The 24,136-nt window shown below is 37.8% G+C and overlaps 1 protein-coding gene across 6 annotated transcripts in view; it reads right to left on the reverse strand.

The window, feature by feature from the left end:
- HYDIN (HYDIN axonemal central pair apparatus protein) overlaps positions 1 to 24,136 on the reverse strand; it is a 381,505-nt gene that overhangs the window by 236,542 nt on the left and 120,827 nt on the right. For all 6 annotated transcript variants that reach the window (XM_082712191.1, XM_082712193.1, XM_082712188.1 and 3 more), the window contains 2 exons: positions 21,986 to 22,110; positions 4,328 to 4,529 (listed from right to left, as the gene is read on the reverse strand). In XM_082712191.1, the coding sequence (XP_082568317.1) occupies positions 4,328 to 4,529; positions 21,986 to 22,110 (327 nt within the window). The remainder of the gene's footprint in view (positions 1 to 4,327; positions 4,530 to 21,985; positions 22,111 to 24,136) is intronic.

Raw genomic sequence — 24,136 nt, forward strand, 5'->3', positions numbered from 1 at the left:
CTGAAACCAGCAAGGACTAGGCTTGGATGTTGATTCTGCTACCATTTACTAGCTCTCTGACCTTGGAGGTTCCAGAATTCCTCCCAGCCTCAGTGCCTTCATCTATCCAATAGAGATAATACAGATGTGTTGAGGATAAAATGTGATGAAGGACCTGACAGTTCCCAGGACAGAGCAAGTACTCCATAAATACTGTTTTCTCCCTAGGTCAGTTATAAGCAACTATCCATCTCTCAAGCTTATAAAAAGCTCACACCACACCTCAAGACACCTCCTTTTTTCTCTCCTTCTAGCTCTTGATATCCATGGTGATAAGTCAGAAAAGCAGCCTTCCCCAACCCTCTCCTCATTGTCCTCACCAAAGCTGTGTTCCCATTACTCTTAGGACCTGTTACTTCATCTGCACTTGGAAGACTGGATTTTATCTCCTCCCAGGACATAAGACCATTTTACCACCATTTTCCTGATATTGCCACTGGTGAGAGACAATTTATTCAGTTAAGTGAGTGCTCAGTAAGAACCTGGGGTGGCTGAATTCCTGTCCCAGCCCCAGCTACTTTCTAAATGACTTCATGAAGACAATATGTTCAGCAACACCAAAGATCTCTTTTTAATGACTTAGCTCTCAGGGCCCTTTGGTCACAGAAGATAAAGAAGTCAAAGAAATGGGTTTAATATGTTCTGTGTCCCAGGAAGAAAGCAACCTGTGCTTTCTCTTCATTGTTAGCTGGAAAGCAGTGTCCAAGGTAACCAGAGCAGCAGTCCTTCTACACTGCTGGGCTGAGCAGGTCAAATAAAGAGAAGTCAGTTCACAGAAAGAAAGGAAACCACTTACTCCTGTGAGTGTAATTTATAACACCTACCTTTGGGAATATATCCTGAAGAAACCAGTCATGGATATAAGCAAAGACACAGCCAGAAAGATGTTCATTGAAGTGCTTGCTGTAATACTAACAGGTGTGGGTAAATTTGATGTGAGAGATTGAAAAATATTTAAACAAATAATGGGAATCCTAAACATTCTATTTATTGAGGGGGTTCTTGGGAGTGCGGTGTAGAAATAAAATGTCTTATATGGACCAAGGATGAAAATGCTGCATGAACTGATGAGTATGATTAACTCAAACCTCACAACAGAAAACAGAAGAGAATGAAAGAAAAATTCCCAAATGCTCTTCTCCCACACTGCTGGGGCCCATGAATCCCTGACAGCCACATAATGCAAAAGGGGTGGTGATGCACTGTATGTCTACCTCTTTGCCCTCTGATTAGAGCACTGGAGCCAAGGCTGCCAGTCTAAGAAGGGAACATGAGACACCTTGAGCTGAGTTGACTCCAGCAAGGGCTCGTCTAACCCTCAGTCTATTGCTGGGCCATCTTGTCCTGCTGCTGTTCATGGTCTCCAACATTCAGAGGTGCTTCTGATTTACAGACGAGGAAACTTTTCATCAGACAGCAGAACCACACACTAGCCCTCTATCTCAGTAAAACCATGGATTTAACCCATTTTACAAATGGTCTGGTCGCCACATTCAGGCACCAAGCCCCGTTCAGCCTATGGATTGTAATGAACGGGAAAGCCTTGTGTCTCAGGTACAGTTGCATTGGACAAGTAAATGCGCCCTTATATTGAGGTGCTAGAGACCCTGCTCCTTTTCAGTGCCCCCAAGAAGTGTACTTGGATGCTGAGGAGATTAAAAATTAAGAGCTTTGGCCTTCAAGAGAGAAATATCTCATGTCCACAGTTGGCATAGAAAAGATGAAGTCTTCCATCTTCAAATAGACCATGTGACCCTGGACACCAAGCAACTCTGTGATGACTATTCTAAATTGAAGACTAGGTCTGCCTTCCTGTTTACCAAGCTACCGTCCATGTCTGCCGATTCTTGCATCACCCTGGGGAAGAGAAGGGACTCCCAAACACAACTATGATTAAATTTACTATTAGCTGGATGGCAGGCTCAACGCTCATTAAAACTGTTCTATCTAGAGAAACACGTCACTTCCTGTACCTGACAGTTGAGGAATAAATCCATGCTGACAACTTTGTGGGGGGTTCCACTGAGGACTCTAGGAGTTCTTGTATAGAACAAGTCTTGGGTCCTTGAGAAGCTACAAAGGGAAACTATTCTCGCAAAGTATGCATGAACGCATTTAGAGCAGATCCTCTCTGTTCCAAGTTGAAGACCAAACTGCCTTCAGTTAAAGGCAAACCTCTCTGTATTTGCCTTGCTTTTTGAGAGGATAGGCATTCCATCTCCAATTATGTCCAGGACAAGAATTCATGACTAATAACACGAACTTCAATTAAAAAAATACATTAAAAAATAAAAGTTATGGCATGGTTGGGGATAGAACAAGGAACAAGAGAGGCATAAAACAGAAAAGACAATCTGGCCAAATAAGAAAGTGAGCATAAACGGTCTACTTCTCCTCTCTCTTTCCCCTCTTGCCCTGGCCATCTGGCCCAAGGAAAGGCAGAGGGAGAAAGTGAAGAGCAGCGTAACCAGTAACGTCTGCACTTAGATCGACCAATCCAGTTTGGAGAAACAGGAGTCGTGTTGCCATTTGCTACCCAAAGTGAAAATGGAAGTATTCTTATTTAGTCATCTGAAGCCACTGTTCAAGTTCATTGTTAAATGGAACGGCAAAATCCTTGATGATCAAAGTAGGCTGCCAATCACGATTATGAAAATGCTATTGCATATTATTCCCTTGCTACAAAAAAAAAAATTTCTATAGGAACTAAGAGAGCAGGAAAGATAGTGAAAGAAAGAATACACAAGAGAAAAGGAAAAAGAAGCTTCGGGATGATACGAAAGAGATAAAGAAGAATAAAAGAAAAAAATGTCTATCCAGATGTCGCTGAAATTACATTCTTTGTCCCTGGCATCTCTGATAATTATTGGTTTAAGTGTTTCTTGAGTTTCTCTGTTGAAATTAACTTCCTTAAACACTTTTTGTTTGAACATTGCCCTGGCATCAGGCATGGGTTAGACATATAGTCAAATGCACATAGTTGAAGATAAAGCTGGTTTCCTTCTGACGGTGTGTTCCCACGCTCCCCAAAAGATTGTGCCTGCAGGACAAGCCGGATACTGAAACACTGTGTTTGCTGGAGTTTCTTCATTTGTACCTGCTCTCCCATTTTCTCTTTAAGCATGCTTGGACCATTTTTATTGTTGGGACACTCATGAATGAGGGAATCAGGACAGAAAAAGCAGTGGATAAGCAGTTTTCCGCTTGCCTTTTTGAACTACTGGTATTTCTATGCTATGAGGCGAACTGAAGTTTTGAGGCAGGAAAGGCTTTTCTTTTCTCACTTTTTAAAGATGGCACAGTGGTAATCCAGTGATTAAAGCTCATTGTCTGAATGATAAAGCTTCTGGTCTACTGGGTCCCGCCATTGTCACAGCTCCTTCTGATTCAATTAGGGCCAGAACACTGGGGGATTTCTGCCCAGTTTCCGTGGACCTAAGACTTTTATTTTTATCACATACTAACTTGGTTTTAAACAAAGCTTTGAAGCTTCCCAGGGCTAATCTTTAATGAAAATGGAGAGGCAAATAAAAAAGGCTGAAATGAAGTCCAATGAAAGCAGCAAAAGCACTAATTCAGGGACGGTGGAAGGAGATAAAAATGAAATGGACTTTAGAAGAGGCAGGGATAGATTCAGGAAAAAGAAATACTCAAAATTTAACAGTGATGAGATTAGTTAAAAGAGTTTGGCTTGCCACTTTATTAATTTTCTCCCCTGCCTGAAGTATTTTAAAAAGGAAAAGATTAAAGATACCAACAAGAAATCATTAAATTATATGGTTAGCAGGGATTGAGCAATGCTACTAAAGCTGAGACTATAAAAGCCATATATAAGCCCTTCTTGTTCCTCATTCTTCATATTTTCTGGAAATACCTTCTCATTGAAAAAAAAAAAAATCCACACTGATCCCAATCCAAAATAGATTGTTTTTAGAAACCATGAGATCTGACCAATCTGATTAGGTTGATGAAACAAAATACAGTCCTATAGGTTAGTTTTGAGAGACTAATGAAAAATTATATATTTGGCCTTAAAAATCTGGGATTTTAGCCACTAATAAATTATAACCAGGTTGAGATCAACCATGGATGGACAACATTGTGTTCCACATAGCTCAATTCAAGTTCTTGAAATGAACAAAGGAGCATCATACATTGGGAACAAGTTATAAAAATCTGACCTTATTTGAGTTGGTTAAAAACTTACCACAAAAGTCTCAGATTTTTCATGATAAGTGAGCTTTGAGTTCCCCCAAATTACAGCATATGGGTGATTTTTCTTACAAACCTAAACTTTTCTCTGTCTTCTTCTTCCTGGGTAGCAAATATCTTCCACTGGAAGTGGGCAATGATGTTACTGCGGTTGTGAATAGTTATAATTCGCTGGCTGGACAGAGATATGTAGGTTTTCTCAAGGATCAGGGAATTCCTGTCCAGCCTTATATTCATGTCTATGGCAGCTCCATACAGAGATAAAAAGACTTTTTCACCTAGAAATTAACAAAGTACAAAGACACTTTGAGGTTTATTCTAGAATGACTACTAGGTCACTTTTTCCCCAAGGTGAAGTTACAGGACAAGCATTAGACATTTCATTCTCCGCTCCCCCTACCCTGCAATCAATCCAGAGATCAGACATGATCAGAAAACTTAAGTATTATGTTTGGTGAAGTTATGGAGAGTCAAACTATATAAATTGTAAAAACCATATAAATTGTTATAGTGGGTGTTACATTTTCTTCTTTGTAATTTTTTAGAAGATTTTATTTCTATATTCAAGAGAGAGAGAGAGAGCGTGCACAGAAGGAGCAGGGGGAAAGGGACAGGCAGACTCTGCACTGTGTGTAGAGCCCAGCACTGGGCTCCATCTCATGACCTGAGTAAAAACCAAGAGCCAGATACTTAACCAACTGAAACACCCATGTGTAAAGGGTGTTTTACCCCTTTTTGGTAATATTTTTAAATCCTATATCCTGACCACAAGGGTACCTGTGTTCTAGAATATAACCATTTGTCTCTTCTTTATCCCAAGCATGAGCTGGCATTCTGACTCTTAAAGTAACTGTACCTGTACCAAGTATATCTAGGAAGAGCTGCTCAGCATGCAAGGATCGAAATCCTATCCAAAGGGGATCAGAAAGAAAGAATTGGGGCGCCTGGGTGGTTCAGTGTGTTACGCCTCTGCCTTTGGCTCGGGTCATGATTCTAGGGTCCTGGGATAGAGTCCCACATCTGGCTTCCTGCTCAGTGGGAAGACTGCTTCTCCCTCTCCCACTCCCCCTGCTTGTGTTCCCTCTCTTACTGTGTCTCTCTCTGTCAAATAAATAAAATCTAAAAAAAAAAGAATAACTTTATTAGTTAAAAAACAAAACACAAAAAACATACAACTATTTAAAAGGAATCACTTCCTTAAACAGTAATTAAAACAAAAACGAAACATCTACATACTATATCTAGGTAGTAGTTACACAGAAAAAAAACAAAATATTAAGACCAAGGCTATGTGTAAATTTTAAAAATCTTAATGTTAAGAACACCTTTATTCAGCATAGTAATTTAAGTTCCCAATTTTATTCAAGATGCACCAACTCCCTTGATTCCAGGTAAAACATGAGGCCCCTTGGGCTTCTGAGAAGATACAAACATACAAACTATGTTCTACCTGATCTCTGCGATGTCATGAGGGTGCCTCACTCTGACATAAGAGTAGAAAAAGGAAATACTTAAACACCAGGAAGGTCCTATGCTGCTCTAAGTTTAATCAGCACCCAAAAAGCATAAGCACTTGTACCTTATTTTTTAGCAAACATTTCTGCTCCATTCACCATTGTATTAACCAAGCAGGTACTTAGTAAATTAATAATGTTTTATACAGTGCAAACATCCTTTATGCTCTATCACTTTAAACACAGAAAAGCTTTGAACACAGAAGAAAATATCCAGGCATTTGACTCTAAAATTTTAAATTTTTATTTAAAAATATATTTTTTTAACTTCACATTCAAATACCATAAAAGCATGCATGCACTGTGAAAATAAAATGTCTTCTCCCCCTCACTCAATCTTAGGCCAGACTTTCAAAGGTAAGAGCTGTTAATATTTTCATGTACTCCCTGGCCAAATCAAGGTATGTACTCTTGACAACGTTTAAACTTTCTGATGAGCTAAGCTTAATAATATAAGTGAGAAATCATTGTTTTGCTTAATTTGCATAGTCTTAATTATGGATGATATTGATTTTCTCATAGATTAAATAACTTTAAAACACCTTTTTCTGTGAGATGCCTTTTATAGCCTTGTTCATTTTCCCTTTGAGTTTACCTTTTGCATATCGATTTGTGAGAATTTTTGATATGAAAAAATTAGCTCTTTGTTATTCATGTTGCAATTTTTTCCTCCATTAGATATTTAAATTTCTGTATGACTTTTATTTTTCAAGTTAAGTCTCTTTTCTCTTAGTCTTTATGTAGTCTAATTCTTTTCTTTATGGCTTTTAAAAATAAGTTTATGTTTTAAAATTTTTAAATTACATTTTGAAACTCAACTTCCACCTTCCCTTTAAAAGCGGCACCTTTCTTAAAGAAACTAAGGAGGCCATAAATAGGTCTGGCTTGATGTACTTTTTAAAATGAGACATAGCTAATTTTCTTTTTCTAGCAAAAATAAGGTGGGTTAAGTTAATGGGATTTTCTGCTAAAATAACTTAAAAATCTGGACAAAATATGAACAAACATCTTCTTAAAGTCACTTCAGAACCATTGTCACATTAAAGAACTACCAGGCCAAAATTAAATGAAAAAGGGACCAAAGAGATCATTGAGCCCAGAAGAAAGTTTTGACCCACAGATATGGTACTCTTGGCAATGTTGAGCTATTCCTGTGCAGGCAGGAAGGATGGAAATCAAAACCCTAAGTCTAAAGAAAGGGAGACTTAAAGCAAACAGAAACACTTTATCCACAATAACTTATCCTCAAAGGACTGTACCCTCAAGATGAGTTTGAATTAGAAGCAGACTAGCCCTAATTCAGAGTCAAATACTATGCTGGAATGTCTGTGATTGAAGAGAATTTCAGTCCTTGGATTTGGTGATCATGGACTGGTTTCACTCTCAGAAACCTAGCAGAAGTAACACACTTCATGTTGGAGGAAAGAAATTTCAAATTTTTAACATCTTTTAAAATACACATTCAAACATAACGAGGCATGCAAAGAAACAAAGCTCCATTTGGTTGAACTGGCAAATGTAAGAAAGACAAAATGATATTAACAAATTATTATACACTAGAATCATCACATACAGATGGTAATCTAACTGTGTCTAAAGAAACAAAGTAAGACCTTGGAGCTATATCCAAGGAGTGGGAAGTCAAACAAAGATCTAGAAAACTTGAACAAGAGCCATACTAGGCTCTTATAGAAATAAAATAAAATCACCTAAATTTTTAAATCTCTAAGAATACGATTAATAAAATAATTTTAATAATTTTATGAAAAAAAATAGTCAACTGGACCATGGTTCAGAAAATACAAAAGGCAATATGAAGATATAAAAATACATGAAAAATGAACAATGAATGAATAAAATAGTAGGCAAATGGAGCAAGAAGGTATAAATGTTTAATTGGAAACTCAGAAGGAGATGAAAGATATAATGAAGCAAAGACAATATTTCAAGGGATGAGGGTTAAGAGTTTTCTATGGTTGATTGAAGGCATCAGTTTACAATTCAAAAAGCCCAAAGGAATGTCAAGTGGAGAAACTTAAATACATGAATATATTGTAGTGAAACTAAAGAAAATCAAAGACAAAGGGAAAGTCCTAAAAGCAGTTAGAGGAAAAGGCATATTATCTTCAAAGGACCCATGGTTAGAATTACAGCTAACTTTTCAAATCAAACAATGGAAACTGAAAGAAAAATGGAATGGCTTCTTCAATGTGATGAAGGGGAAAACAATGCCAACCAAAATTTATAGTTTTTCAGACTTTGTTTGTCTACAAACATTTTTGTTTTATCTTCATTTTTAGGAATATTTTAAATAGGTTAAAGAATTGTAAATTAGCACTGTTTCTTTGCAGCACTTGAATAATATCACGGTCTTTTGGTTTCCATAATTTCAGCTGAAAACTTTGCAGTCAACATTATTAGTGTGCCATTTAAGTAATGTGTCTTTTTTTCTGCTGACTCCTTTTGTGACATTCTTTTTGCTTTAGTTTCCAGCAGTATTTGAACTAACAAGGGTTTGCTGAGCTTTATGAACTGTGAATTATTGTCATTATCCTTTGGGAACTGGTAGAATTAAAACATAGTATAAAGTCTCAGTAATTAAGAAAGACTGATGGAATAAAAAGTCAAAACAGGCCCAAATACATGCTAGAATTTATTATAGTATAAAGGCAGCAACTCAAATCATTGGTATAAGAATAAACTTAAAAAAAAAAAAAAAGCACTATTTGGACAACCTAATAGCCGTATGGAAAAACATACCTCACATCTAGCAACAGAATAAATGCCAAATTAATAAAATATTTAAGTGTTTAATATGAAACCATAAAAGTAGAACGACACACAGAAAAACTCTTTTGTAACTTTTAGAGGAGAAAATTTTCTAACCATGTCTCAAAATCCAGATTACTCTAAAAAATATTAAGAAATGTTATTACATAAAAAGGAAAAAAAAAATTGGGGGGGCCTGGGTGTCTCAGCTGGTTAAGTGTCTGACTCATGAACTCAGCTCAGATCTTGGTCTCAGGGTTGTGAGTTCAGGTCCTGCATTGGGCTCCACACTGGGCGTGGAACCTACTTAAAAAAAAAAGAAGAAGAAGAAGTAAAGAAAAAAGAAATTTTGAATGCTATAGAAACTTAAGTAAAAACAAAAGAAAAAGTGGTCAAAATGTTTACAACTCATATCTAAAATAAATTAAATCGCCAGATATGTAAATAAGTCTTAGAAATCAATATGACAATCCAGTACAAGAATGGAAGAGAGTTGTAAGAAAAGAAATATACAGGTCCCCTATATGTGTTAAAAGATGCTCAACTTCTCTCATAATAAAAGCAACACAACTAAAGATGTATCTATATACCATTTCCCCCAAACACAATGGGTGCAATAAAAGTTTGAGAACATAATCTGTTGCCATGGAAATGCAAAGTGGTACATTCTTCCTCCCTCATGAGTTGGGTGACATGGATTAAATATCTATCAAGCTTGCAAAATAATTTATCCTCTGGCCCTCTTCTAGGAATTTATCCTGTCGACGAGTGAGAACAAGATCAAGAGTATTCATTAAAACACTGACCTTAATAACAACAGAGAAGAAACAGCCATAGTACCCACCAAGAGAAGACTGGCTAAATTATCTGTGCTACACCTAAAAGGGGAATGCCATGCAGGTGTACAAGTACAGGATTTATGATTAAGTGGAAAAAGTAAGGTTTAGAACAATTCACATAGTATGCTATTTTTAGGTAAGGAGGGACAATAAGAATCTGCATTCATGTTTGCATCTATGCAACTATGCACAGAACACCAGAATAAAGTTAAGAGCTGGGTGGGTGAATGAGGCAAAGTAGAAATGACACCTTTCAAATATATTTTTAAGACATTGCTTTAATTTTTGAATACAGGAGTACATTACTTATCCAAAACTTTAACATAAGAAAAGATTACAGGGTCTTCAGGAAACATGGGAAAGCTGCAGATAACACTACTAATGAGAGAAATATAAAATAAAATACTATTCCATAACCATCAGATTAACAAATATCAAATAGTTTGCCAGTGCTGTTTTGGAACTATGTCATAAGGATGTGGGAAAACAATTTCCATATAATGCTGATGAAAATACAAATTAGTACAACCACATGACTGACCAATTTATATTCCAGGAAAGCTCAATATACACCTGATCTGTAACTTTGCAATTTCCCTTCTTAAAGAAAATCTCCTACAGCTGCATAAGACATATACAGAGTTATTCATTGTGGTATTGTTTGTAATAGCAGAAAACTAGGAAGAACATCCTAATATCCAATAGAAGAACAGATTATAGCATGTCCACATGTTGGAGTGTGTTGCATCAGTTAAAATGAATCAGAGCTATATGGATCTATGCGTTTAGATCTTCAAAATGTAGTGTTGAATGAAAAAGTCAAGTTGGGAAATGGTATATACTGTATGATATCATTTATGTGAAGGTTAAAACTACTCGAACAGAATGCCTGGATGGCTTAGTTGGTTAAGTGGCTGACTCTTGATTTCAGCTTAGGTCATGATTTCAGGGTCACGAGATCGAGCCTCGTGTAAGGCTCCTCACTTAGCGTGGAGACTGCTTGTCCCTCTCCCTCCCCTCTGCTCCTCTCTCTGGGCCCTCTCTTGTGCTCTCTTTCTCAAATAAATAAATAAATAAATACTCTTTTTTAAAAAACTACTCGAGACAATAATATATATGACTTATAGATAGATAAATATGTAAAAATACCATAAAAATGAACCAAATACAGCTCCTCTAAGAAGCCATAGGAATCAGATCAGGACAGAGTAAATGAGATAACTTCAAATCTGTACTCAGTTTAGTTATCCATAAAATAAAACATCTGAAAGAAATGTGTATAGCAAAATGTTGAGATGCGTTAAACATAATCATTATTGATTATGTTGTGATTTGAAATATTTCATTGTTTAAATATCTAATCAAGGAAAAAGATCCCAGGGCTTATTTAGTTCATACAAATCTCAGGGTCAGAGGGACTAATGTCATCAATTTGAGTTGCTCACTGCAAAACTCTTGCTTCTAGAAATATAGCAAAAACCACTACACTCTTTTTGAAAACCGTCTAATATTGATTTTTTTAATCCATCTTTCAAAAATCATCAGATCCACAAAGTAAAGGAAGCAATAACTTTTGTCTCCACAACTTTAGGAATATGACTTGATTTTTCCACCCACTCTCATGAAGACAACCTTAGAAAGGGCTCCCAAACCCTAGCTACTTAGAAAACTGGTTGGATGAAGGGACGTCATGCCTGCCAGAGTGGACAAGGTTGCTGTTCCTCAGCATTGGTATTTTTGTCTCGTTGGAGTGCCTGTTTCCATTCGGCTTCCGATTTGGTTTCTAGCGTTGAATGTTGTAATCACTGCAGATGAGGTTAGCCACTGTCATTTATTATGTCCTAGTAAAAATGTTTTCTGGAAGTCTCATTAGCTCTTGCTAGTTTTGCTACTATCAATCAAGCAAAACAAAAGAAAAAAATGAACAAAACTAAGTTTACCAAAAAAATACGAAGCTAGCTATATACACAATATATTTCATACTGTGGTTTCAGTACTTTCAGACAACAGAGGGCAATAAATTAAATATATGAGTGGAGCCATAGATTCTCTAGGAACTAGCAAGTTGGTGGAAAGAGTGTTTTTCATTTCCTGGTCACAGCAGGGTCAAATTCACCCATGCAAGTGAATTGCTGAATCAAACTTCTTTAGAAGTGCTCTTTCTTTGAAAGGTGCAGGAAACAACTTCCAAGATTTGCTTGACTGAGCTCACGCAGCAAATCAGTGGCAATGTCAAAGTCAGTATTCTCCATCTCCATAGAAGGCAGTGGAGGATTACAGAAAGTATGCTGGCCTCAGAGGATGCCAAAGACCTGGGTTCAAGTTCCAGCTTTACTTAGGTGGCTAGTTTTCAATGTCTCTGAACCTCAGTTTACTCATCTCTAAAATAAAGGGAGTTGCATAAATGCAGAGAATAATCTGGTGATTGCAGCAAAAGGGGTGGGGGGAGTGAAGTAGGTGAACGGTGTCAAGAGGTAAAAACTTGCAGTTATAAAGTAAGTCACAGGAATAAAAAGTACGGCATAGGGAATATAGTCAATCGTATTGCGTGAATTTGGAATGGCGACAGATGGCAACTACACAAGTGTTTTGTGATGTGTATAAATGCCCAATCACAATGTTGTATACCTGAAACTAATATGACACTATGTGTCAACTATACATCAAAAGATTTTTTTTAATAAAATAAAATAATGGGGTTAAGAGATGTCCTCTAATGTCCTTTTAAATGTGAACACCTCATGACTCGAGTCTTGCTATGTAATTGACAGAAACCTCATTCCAACCTCCTAAACAATCTTGACCATCTGTGCATCCAAACTTGTGCTATTCCCTATCCTAAGGTATGGAAGAAGAAATGAAGAAAAGGAAATAGTCAAGGAATGTTTCCATTGCCTCTGAAGCCATGTTAAAACATTTACTCTTTTACCATAACTATGTTTTGCTAGGTTTTCTAATTATAACAGCACACACTAATAATTAATCATAATAATCCCACAGCTGAAACAAAGCTTATGCAGGGTGGGCTGCACCAGGATATTCAGATACATATTATTTAGCAACTGTGAGCTAACATATTGCACTCAATTACTTGCTATGTTCTATTTTGGTATTCCTTTCTTGGCCTTTAGGAGGAAAAAAAGATCTTCTTTATGGTTTACTAGAGTACAATACATAAATGACTATAAAGCTGTCCTTTGAAGTACTAATATTATGATTACTTTTATCTTTAATAATAATACATCATGATATCTTTGGGGGAAAAGAGCCTATTTGCCAACTTCTGACTCCTGAATTGAAATATCTCCTCTTCAATAAGAGACATAATACTTAAAAAATGCTGAGTAAGTGCATCAGCTCCATTTCCTGATTGTTCCAGTGGTTAATGTCACCTCTAAGATGACAGCAACCTCACCAGGCATTGAATAAAAAACACTTTTATGCTCTTACTTCTAGGGTTCATTCTGGTAACCAAAGGTTTAATAAGAATATGTTTTTCCTTAAAGCCTGTTTTAAATACTAATATCTCCTTGAACCCCTAGATTACCTAAAGTTTCTCAATACCCAGTTAAAAAGTGCAAAACTTAAGCAGTTAACCATTTATTAATCTTTTAAGAGTCAAATAATATTTTCACATCTCAGTTTTATTGAAAATGATAGAATTAGTTTACTCAACTATTTTGTTTCTGGTTTTGTTCTATTTTGTTTTTAAGAATGTAGTCTTGACTAATTGTGCTCTTAATCTCTTCCGGAAGAATCAGTTTGTAAAAGGTATCAAGTTACTTCAGTTCTTCTCTTTTAGACTATTATAAAAAGGTAACAAAATCATTTCTGTGGTAAAATCAATTTCCTAAACAAACTTGGTTTCACCACAGAAAGGCATATACAGAAGAAAGCACAGAAGAGTTCTGGTTCAGGTAAACACTGATGAGTAAAATATTAGATATTGGTGAAATTTACACTCAACCTCCTTGATTCTAGAGCACTGGTTCAAACTCTGGTTGATGAAAAAGAAAAATCTCCTAGCTGCATTTAATCAAGAATTTCTATCCAATGGAGGACCAGCAACTGAAGGGCATAAACATAACTGTTAGAAATGTGATTGAGTACTTCCCGCTGAGGATTATCAATGTTCCTCCTTTTGGAACATTGTTTGAGGAAGTATGAAAAAAAATCCAAGAGAAATTTCCCTCCTCAAATCAATTCATACTTGAAACAGCTGCAGAACATTCAATCAGATGCTTATTTAGTGAAATGAGAAGGCAATGATCATGGCTGCCTGGAAAAGCTCCATGATTGTGTTTAGACCGTCATTACTGTTTTTCACTAATGAAAGGTTATAGGTTCCGGTCATTGATAACCCACAATAAAGATGAAAGCATATTCTTATCAGCAGTTCATTTCATGTAAAGAAAAATGCTACAAGATAGCTTACCTCTATCTGCCATCTTCAGAAAATGACTGTGAACCAAAGTTGACGCCATAACCTCACAGTGTGGAAGTCAACATTGCCATGGTGATTCAATTTTAATACAGGAATACTTGTTTCCTTTGGCACACGACTATAAATGCAAGTATGGGTGTCAACTCAAATACTTACCCAAAAGTTAAAAAACAGATTGAAGGCCAGTGAGAGCTGCATTTCACAGTCAATAAATTAAGGGAGTAAAAGTACCTAGATAGTCACTTGAGAGATTATAGAGGTGATCTACTCTGGTGGAAAAAGCACTGCACAGCAGATTACTGTCTGAGCCTGGGCTTTAATTGTGTTTCTGCTACTCAAGCAAACTTGGAAGCCACTTGGAAGGGAGGAAGCCAGAAGACACAAATTACCAATATCAAGAATGAAAGAGGAGATCTGCTATAAAACCTACAGACATCACAAAGCTTAGGGTTTTTTGTTTTCTTTTGTCTTTTAAAATTTTTATTGTGTTATGTTAGTTACCATAAAACAAATTAGTTTTTGACGTAGCGTTCCAAGATCCACTGTTTACATATAACACCCAGTGCTCCGTGCAATAAGTATCCTCCTTAATAACCACCCCCAGGCTCATCCATCCCCCGACTCCCCTCCCTTCTTAGGGTTATTATGAACATTTTATGCCAACAAATTTAAATTTTTAGATTAAACAGAAAATTTTCTTTAAAAAGTTTACCAAAAATTACGCAAGGAAACAAAACAGAAACACCTTAGTAGATCTAAATGTACTAAATAAACTGAATAACTGAATAACTAAAAACCTCCCAAAAAAGGCTCTAGGCCCAGATAGCTTGAAAAGCAAATTTTCTAAACCCTTAAAGAAGAAATAATATGAATATTATAAATGACAACAACACTTGTAGAGAATGAAAAAGTAGAATAATTCCCAACTTGTTTTATGAGACTGATTCATTTTTTTCAGACCAAAGAAGAAGCCATTGCATGAAAAGGTGAAATAATATATGACCATCTCAACAAATGCATAAGTAATATATGAAAGTCAACACCCATTCAAAATTAAAGTTCTTAGAAACCTAGAGATGGAAGGAAATGTTCTTAATCTGAAAGAGAGTATCCATTAAGAGCATCATACTAAATGATGAAACAGTGAGAACTTCCACTCTGAGACTGAGAACAAGAGAAGGATGTTTGCTGTCATAATTTCCATTAAACTCTGATAAAGGCCTAGCTGTGCAAGAAAGAATAAGGAATAAAAGGCTTGGGGCACCTGGGTGGCTCAATGGGTTAAAGCCTCTGCCTTTGGCTCAGGTCATGATCCCAGGGTCCTGGGATCGAGCCCCGCATCGGGCTCTCTGCTCAGCAGGGAGCCTGCCTCCCTCTCTCTCTCTCTGCTTGCCTCTCGGCCTACTTGTGATCTCTGTCTGTCAAATAAATAAATAAATAAAAGTTTTTAAAAAAAAGAAATAAAAGGCTTAAGGACTGAAAAAGAATAAAACTATCATTATTTGCAGATGCCCTGTGTATATACAAAATCCAAAATCACCTACAGATAAAGTAGGAGTTAATAAGTTAATTTATCAAGGTTTGAAAATATAAAAGATCAATATACAAAATACAACTCCTTTTTTATATGCTCCCAAAATTTAGAAAATAAAATTAGAAGAAATATACCACTCCAGCTATAAAGGAAGTGATAAACTGTACTTCATCAAAATTAAATTCTTTTGCTAAGGAAACAGTTGACAAAATCAAAAGACAACTGACAGAATGGGAGAAGATATTTGCAAACGACATATCAGATAAAGGACTAGTGTCCAGAATCTATAAAGAACTTAGCAAACTCAACACCCAAAGAACAAATAATCCAATCAAGAAATGGGCAGAGGACATGAACAGACATTTCTGCAAAGAAGACATCCAGATGGCCAACAGACACATGAAAAAGTGCTCCATATCACTCGGCATCAGGGAAATACAAATCAAAACCACAATGAGATATCACCTCACACCAGTCAGAATGGCTAAAATCAACAAGTCAGGAAATGACAGATGCTGGCGAGGATGTGGAGAAAGGGGAACCCTCCTACACTGTTGGTGGGAATGCAAGCTGGTGCAGCCACTCTGGAAAACAGCATGGAGGTTCCTCAGAATGTTGAAAATAGAACTGCCCTATGACCCAGCAATTGCACTATTGGGTATTTACCCTCAAGATACAAATGTAGTGATCCAAAGGGGCACATGCACCCGAATGTTTATAGCAGCAATGTCCACAATAGCCAAACTATGGAAAGAACCTAGATGTCCATCCACAGATGAATGGATCAAGAAGATGTGGTATATATACACAATGGAATACTATGCAGCCATCAAAAGAAATGAAATCTTGCCATTTGCGACAACATGGATGGAACTAGAGCGTATCATGCTTAGCGAAATAAGTCAAGCAGAGAAAGACAACTATCATATGATCTCCCTGATATGAGGAAGTGGTGATGCAACATGGAGGCTTAAGTGGGTAGGAGAAGAATCAATGAAACAAGATGGGATTGGGAGGGAGACAAACCATAAGTGACTCTTAATCTCACAAAAGAAACTGAGGGCTGCTGGGGTGAGGGGGTTTGGGAGAAGGGGGTGGGATTATGGACATTGGGGAGGGTATGTGCTTTGGTGAGTGCTGTGAAGTGTGTAAACCTGGTGATTCACAGACCTGTACCCCTGGGGATAAAAATATATGTTTATAAAAAAAAAAAAAAAAAAAAAGAAAGGACAAATACCCAACTTTTGTAGCAGCATGGACAGGACTGGAAGAGATTATTATGCTGAGTGAAATAAGTCAAGCAGAGAGAGTCAATTATCATATGGTTTCACTTATTTGTGGAGCATAACAAATAGCATGGAGGACATGGGGAGTTAGAGAGGAGAAGGGAGTTGGGGGAAATTGGAAGGGGAGGTGAACCATGAGAGACTATGGACTCTGAAAAACAATCTGAGGATTTTGAAGGGGTGGGGGGTGGGAGTTTGGGGTACTAGGTGGTGGGTATTATAAAGGGCACGAATTGCATGGAGCACTGGGTGTGGTGAAAAATAATGAATACTGTTATGCTGAAAATAAAAAATAAATTAAAAAAAAAAAAAGAAAAAAAAAATTAAATTCTTTTGCTAATGAAAGATACTAGTAAGAAAATTAGAAAGATAATCTACTTTTAGGAGATACTTGTAATAACTGTTTCTGAAAGGCCTGTATTGGGGAAAAAAAAAAAACAAAAATCCATGAGTCAATAACAAAAGTTCAAATAACCTCCTAAAGTATAAGCAAAACCTCTGAATACACACTTGAGAATAGAATACATAAAAATGGTCTAAGCAAATGAAAAGATACTCAACATCATTAGTCACTGGAGAAATGCCAATTAAAAACAAAATATTAAAAAAAAGCAAAATATATAGGCTTTTGTTAATATTTGGCTAATAATAACTCTGCAGCTAGGATGACTAAAATTAAAAGATCGACAATGACCCAGAGTTAATGAGAATGTGGAGTAACCAGAAGACCTATCTACCACCTGGCTTGGTGAGGGGGTGCTGTGGTTGGTCTTTAAAATGCTTCACCCACTTTAGAAAACTGGAAGCTTTTCAGAAAGTTAAAACATATACCTACTCTATGACCCAGCAACCTTACCCCTAAACATTTACCTGAGAAAAATAAACACAAACACACACACACACACACAACTTGTACAAGAATGGTTATTCAAGCTCTATTCATAATAATCCCAAACTTCAAACAAACTAAAGTTACATTAACAGGAGAACAAATAAACCATGGATAAGCCTACAGTGGGATACTGCTCACGGGGAAAGAAGGGAGTTTGCTACACGCAACCTCATGAATACATCTCCAAAACATTATGTTGAGTGAAAGAAACCAGACACAAGAGACTATATACTCTATTGAGCATATTTATTTGAAGTCCAAGAACAAGCAACACGACTATAGGGTGAGAGGATGCAGAATGTCTGGGATGGGGATGGAGGGACTGACTGGAAAGGGCATGAGAGGACCCTGAAGCCAGGGATGTTCTATCCTTAACGGAGGATATCCTTAACGGAGTGGTCATTACACAGGTCTTGCCAAAACTCACCAAACTGTACACTGAAGAACTGTGCATCTTATTGTATCTAGATTATACCTCACTAAAAAATGTAATGAAAATTACATAATAAATATGTAAATAATAAACATAAAAAATAAGGCTATAAAGGAATAAACCTAACCACAATGTTCAAGACTTCTACCCAGCACACTACTGCTGAGAGAAATTAGCGAAAATCTAAATACGTGAGAGATAAACCACATTCATACTATACTACATAGAGAGCGTTATAGGACAGTAGGAAAGGATAACTACTCCTTAAGTCATGCTGAATGATGTGAAAAAAGACATAGAGTCAGTTTTAAGCAGCAAATTAAACTGGAGACTGAAATAACTAAAATAGTTGATAAAAACAGTTTTTAAACTACTTTAAAATCCATCACTAACCCTATCAGAAAGTAAGAACATCAAAGTGAAAAATTCCAAGAAATAGTGTAGTGCCCAGGCTGTCTTTTGTCAGTTCTCTCTCAACAGTTCTCTGTTCTTCACCAGACCTAACAAAAACAAAAACAAAAACAAAAAACCCAACTCAGATTTAACCACTCCTCCAGGTCTTTATTTCCTTATGAAAGCTTGCATGCCTCAAGGAGATAGGCAAAGAGAAAGACTCCCTAAAAATCTGCTTTTGCTCCTTTTCCTGTTTCTGTTCTTACCAGAACCTGCACCCCCACCCCACTTAACACATCGCTCAGTATATCCTCCTTGTAAGGGACAGGGAGTTAATGATTTCTCTAGAACAGATAACATCTAAGGAAGAACCAGATGAGAATGACCTGAGGAAGTCATCATGTGCGCATTCCAGACCAGGGCTCCAGATATCTCCAGGCCAAGGCCCCCCTGGCTCCAAGGAATAAGACCTGGGCCTTTGTCTTCTTCCTTCTAACCAGTTTCTAGATGCCTGAGGGGATATGCGTACCAGACCCTGACAAAGACAAGACTCCCTCTTTTCCTTTCTGAGTCTCCCAGAATCTCCATCCATATCTGCTCTCTCCTTATCTTCAATAAACTGTGCTCTCACTTCCTAGTGAAGCCAAGGACCTTCTTGGCTGATCTTGAGGAACCCCTCTGGCTTCCTGGACTTGGCCTGCATGCATCAAAGGAAAACTTACATTAAATAAATGTGTATGTTTTTCTCTTCTTAATCTGTCCTTTGCTACAGGGAGCCCAGCCAAAAGCTTAGAAGAGTGGAGGAAAACCATATTCTTCCTCCCCCACAGATATCGTGGTTGAAAACCATCAGAACTAATAAAAAGCAAACTAACTAAATAAACAGATTTAATATATTTAAATGCTCAGAAACAGAATGAGAATGACAATGTTTAACATGCTTAAGAAATAAAAGGGAAACTTGAAGAATTAAAGAGTAGAAAGTAATCAGATTGAAGAACTGATTGAATCAAGAACCAAATAAAATTTCAGAAATGAAAATACTTATAATTGAAAAATTAAAACCTAGCAGATGAGATTTCACGGAAGAGGGAATTATTGAATAGAGAAGAAAAAGTATTCAGAGAAGTTCTACAAAGACAAAGAAATGGAAAAAGTACAGTAGAGGTTTAAAGGAATAAAAAATCAGGGCACCTGGGTGGTTGGTTGGTTAAGCTTCTGACTCTTGGTTTCAGCTCAGGTCATGATCTCAGGGCCCTAAGGTCAAGGCCCACAAGGGCTACACACTCAGTGAAGAGTCTACTTGAGATTCTCTCCCTCTTCCTTTGCCAACATTCCTGCTTTCACGTTCTCTCTCTCTTTCAAATAAATCATTTTCAAAAATGTTAATCTCTTATTTTAAAAAAAGGAATAAATGAGAATAATAATAGACTAAGGAACAGAATAACAGAGTAACTGATTGGAATTCCAGAACAAGATTACAGAAGGGAGAAGAGCCAAGAATCCACAAAGGGGGGAAATCAAACACAGTCCCTACCTCACACATATTCATACAAATATGAAATCAAAGATCAATCATTAATCTCAACAAAGAAGCTACAACTATTACTCTTTTAAAAGTAAACATAGAGTATGTCTGTGATCCTTGATAAGGTGATGATTTCCTAGCAAGAAGGCAAAGAGCATTAATCTTTTCTTTTTTAAGATTTTATTTATTTATTTGACAGACAGAGATCACAAGTAGGCAGGGAGAGAGGAGGAAGCAGGCTCCCTGCTGAGCAGAGAGCCCAATGTGGGGCTCGATCCCAGGACCCTGAGATCATGACCTGAGCCGAAAGCAGAGGCTTTAACCCACTGAGCCACCCAGGTGCCCCAAAAAGCATTAATCTTAAAGGAAAATGCATCAATAATGCATTTTGATAATGTCAACATAATCAAAATTAAAAATTTCTGCTGCTGAAGAAATATGAAGGAAATGAAACGGGGGACGCTACAGACTGGAAGAACATATTAACAATACACATACCTGACAAGTGATTAGTGTTCAGAATACCAAGTTATAAAGTACTCTTACAAATTAATAAAAGAAAAAAACAACTCAATAAAAAATGAGCAAAAGACTTGAACAGACACTTCATTAAAAAAGATATATGAATGGCCAGTAAGCACAGGAAAAGGTCCGCAACCTCATTAATCATTAGATAAAAACTAAAACCACTAGAAGACAGAGCTTCACACTACTAGTGGGTCTAAAATGAACAAGACAACACTATGTGGTAGCAGGAAAAAAAAGACGACGACAACTGCGTTTATCAGCAAGGATCTGAAGCAATCGGAAGTCTCAGGCTCTGCTGATGGGCCTGTAAAATGGCACAGGTACTTTGGAAACATTCATGTTCCTGATGTGTTATAAGCTATGCTTTTTACCTTTCTCTGCTGGGTTATATGGGTCAAAACTCCCCTTTTTGCTTAAGGTTTGCCTTGCTAGCAGCCAGTGAATCCTGACTTACACTGAAAGATAAGATACACAGGGGGTATGTGTTGCTCCCTCAGGCAACGTGGATCAAGGACCATTTAACAACGGGTCCTTAAGCACAGACTAGAGCTGCCCTGCTCAGAGGTGTGTCCACAAAAGCAGCAACTCTGAACTGTGACCCAGATGTCATCTGTTGCTCTTTCCCTGGCTGTGCACTTGTGTTTTCTGCCTACAGTGCCCTCCAGATGCAGACAATCTGGGTCAATAAACACAAATGGGGAAAAAAGAAGTGAGAAGGAAATGAGAAAAATCATGAAATAATAAATGGCAATGTAAAATATTAATCTAACAACCAACTTTGGAGACTTCCCTAGCGTACATGCAGCCTACATGACCATCAATTAAATATTAGCGAAAAGCAATGTATAATTTTTGTTATTATCCAGACTGGAGCCTTCAGAAAATGCTGGTTGCAATAGACACAGAATCACATTTAAGTAAGATGTTGTGCATTCTAAGGGTTAAGGCAAGTGGATCTTATGTAGACTGGTCAGCACACAGGAGACATTCTGAACTGGGATTTACATTTTGTTTTAACTTTAAGACAATTGCAGTAATAAATCAAATGGAAAATCCATGGGGTATTCAGTTACCATAATGTTTCATTTACATATAAATACAATTAAACTGCCGGTGTGACTTCAGGGTTTAGTTCCCTTCCTGAGAACTGTTATTTGTCAGGCTTTCAAGCATTGGAAAAACCAGTCTGGTGGGATTTATTTCTGGCTCAACATTATTTCTGTGGGAGACATTCATTCTTTGGTTCTTCACCTTATGGATCTTAGCTTAGCTTAAAGCAGCCAAAAGAACCATTTCCTATTTTGTTTCACCATATTTTCCATCCGACCTTTCTTCTTTTTTTTTTTTTTTTAAGATTTTATTTATTTATTTGACAGAGAGAGAGATCACAAGTAGGCAGAGAGCCAGGCAGAGAGAGAAGGGGAAGCAGGCTCCCTGTTGAGCAGAGAGCCCAATGCGGGGCTCGATCCCAGGACACTGAGATCATGACCTTGAGCTGAAGGCAGCGGCTTAATCCACTGAGCCACCCAGGCGACCCCCATCTGACCTTTCTTATAACAAAGAAGGACGCATACCTGTGTCGTAATGCACGATTAGCCTTTTGCTGTGGCTGCCCGCAGTCTGCGGCTCAAAATCCACTTCCAGCTGCATGGACTCCCCCACATTAAGAGTTCCGGAAGATGGCTCCACGGAGAAAGGCCTGCAGCACACGGTGAGACACACTATCAGAGCCCATTCCTTTCTGGTGTGAGGGGGAGGAGGAAAGGATAAGGGAGTTCTTTTTTTTCTTTTCTTTTCTTATTATATTTTGTTGTTAGTCACCATACAGTACATCATTAGTGTTTGATGTAGTGTTCCATGATTCATTGTTTGTGTACAGCAGCCAGTGCTCCATGCAATATGGGACCTCCTTAATATCCATCACTGGGCTCACCCATCCTCCAACCCCCATCCCCACTAAAACTCTCAGGTTGTTTCTCGAAGTCCACAGCCTCTCATAATTCTTCTTCCCCTCTGATTTCCCCTCCTTCAGTTTTCCCTTCCTTCTCCTAATGTCCTCGCTGCTATTCCTTATGCTCCACAAATTAAGTGAAACCATATGATAACTGACTTTCTCTGCTTGATTTATTTCATTCAGCGTAAACTCTTCCAGTTCCATCCATGTTGATGTAAAAACTGGGTATTCATCCTTTCTGATGGCTGAGTAATATTCCATCGTGTCTATGGACCACATCTTCTTGGACCATTTATCTGTTGAGAGGCATCTGGGCTCCTTCCATAGTTTGGCCGTCTTTGACATGGGTGCTATGAACATTGGGGTGTATGTACCCCTTCTTTTCACTACCTCTGTATTTTTGGGATAAATACCCAGTAGTGCAATTGCTGGGTCATAAGGCAGCTCTATTTTTAACTTTTTTGAGGAACCTCCATGCTTTTCTCCAAAGTGGCTGCACCAGCTTGCGTTCCCAGCAAGAGTGGAAGAGAGGTTGTGGAGGAAGGGGAGTTCTAGCACTGCAGGCACTAGAACAATTTGGTGATTCAGAAGTAAAGTACACTTCTCCCCTGACATGAAAGAACTTTCCTTTTAAGGTTAAAATAGCAGTATTAGACCAGCAGGTGTAAGAGAAATTTAAAGGATACAGTAATATTCTCGTTTGGGTCCTTGCTATTCAGCCACTCTTTTAACATTCATGGAGTGATTCCAGGGGTCAGCCCTAAAACATGTCTGCAAATACTATAATTTGCAGAAGAAAAATACCTTCAAAGGGATAAAAAAAAAAAACAAGTTTTGTGATAGGTCAGTAAAGAGAAGGTTTCATAATGGAAAACTCTGTGAGACTCCCAAAGATCACACAATCACGTGAGGATGACTTTAGGGCACTTTTAGTAAAGGGTCTGCTTAACAGAAGGGGAAGGGGAACTACAAATGATACAATTCCCCAGGGTTATAAAGAGTTAAGCCATTATGACCTCTAGGCCCAAAGAGCCAAGGAGAAGGAGTGGTTTTGAAACCTACAGGAGTCCTATGAGAACGCTGCTGTACGAGGAGCAAGGACCTTTAGTCGAGAGAGACAGACAGTCCAGATGGCCTCACAGGGAAGACACTAGGGGACAGAGTGTCCCGACTTCACATCCTCTCATCTGGTCACCTGCTGGGACTCCCACTGGCTGAACCCAATCAGAAGCCAAAGGGATGGGAGCCTGTTGACCCATGCCACGCAAGTCAGCCTCCTGGGTGACAGCAAGCTGGAGACTGGTGGAGAGCATTTAGAAAGGCAAACTGGGGATAAGTTCTACGCCTTGAAAATAGAATTTGTGCACGGACACATGATGGGGTGGTAGGGTGGCTTTGGGAACAGGAAATCGTTTCATTTCATTTCCCCGGAAGGAAGTGGTAAGAGAGAAGCTGGATCTGATCATGAGGTACCTTAAATAACTTACAGAGTTCTTCCTTCTAAATAGAAAACCCAGCCCATTTAATTATTTTCATGGTCCATTTCACTTCTCTAAATTGCTAGTGTTTGAAAGTAACGTGTTGTACAATGTATCTGGCAGGCTACGTTTTTTCTGATTATTTACTTCTATCACCACTGTGTTTTAGTTCTATCCCTGAAATCTTCCCTTAGGTAATGAACTTCATGTCCGAAAGCCTAAGCTTCTGTGAGGGTACAGAGCCATGGTGAGGGCAGGACATGGTGATACCCGAGATCTTCTCTGCAGTGCTT

This window comes from Mustela nivalis, assembly GCF_964662115.1.
Source record: "Mustela nivalis genome assembly, chromosome: 18".
NCBI classification, from domain to species: Eukaryota; Metazoa; Chordata; class Mammalia; order Carnivora; family Mustelidae; genus Mustela; species Mustela nivalis.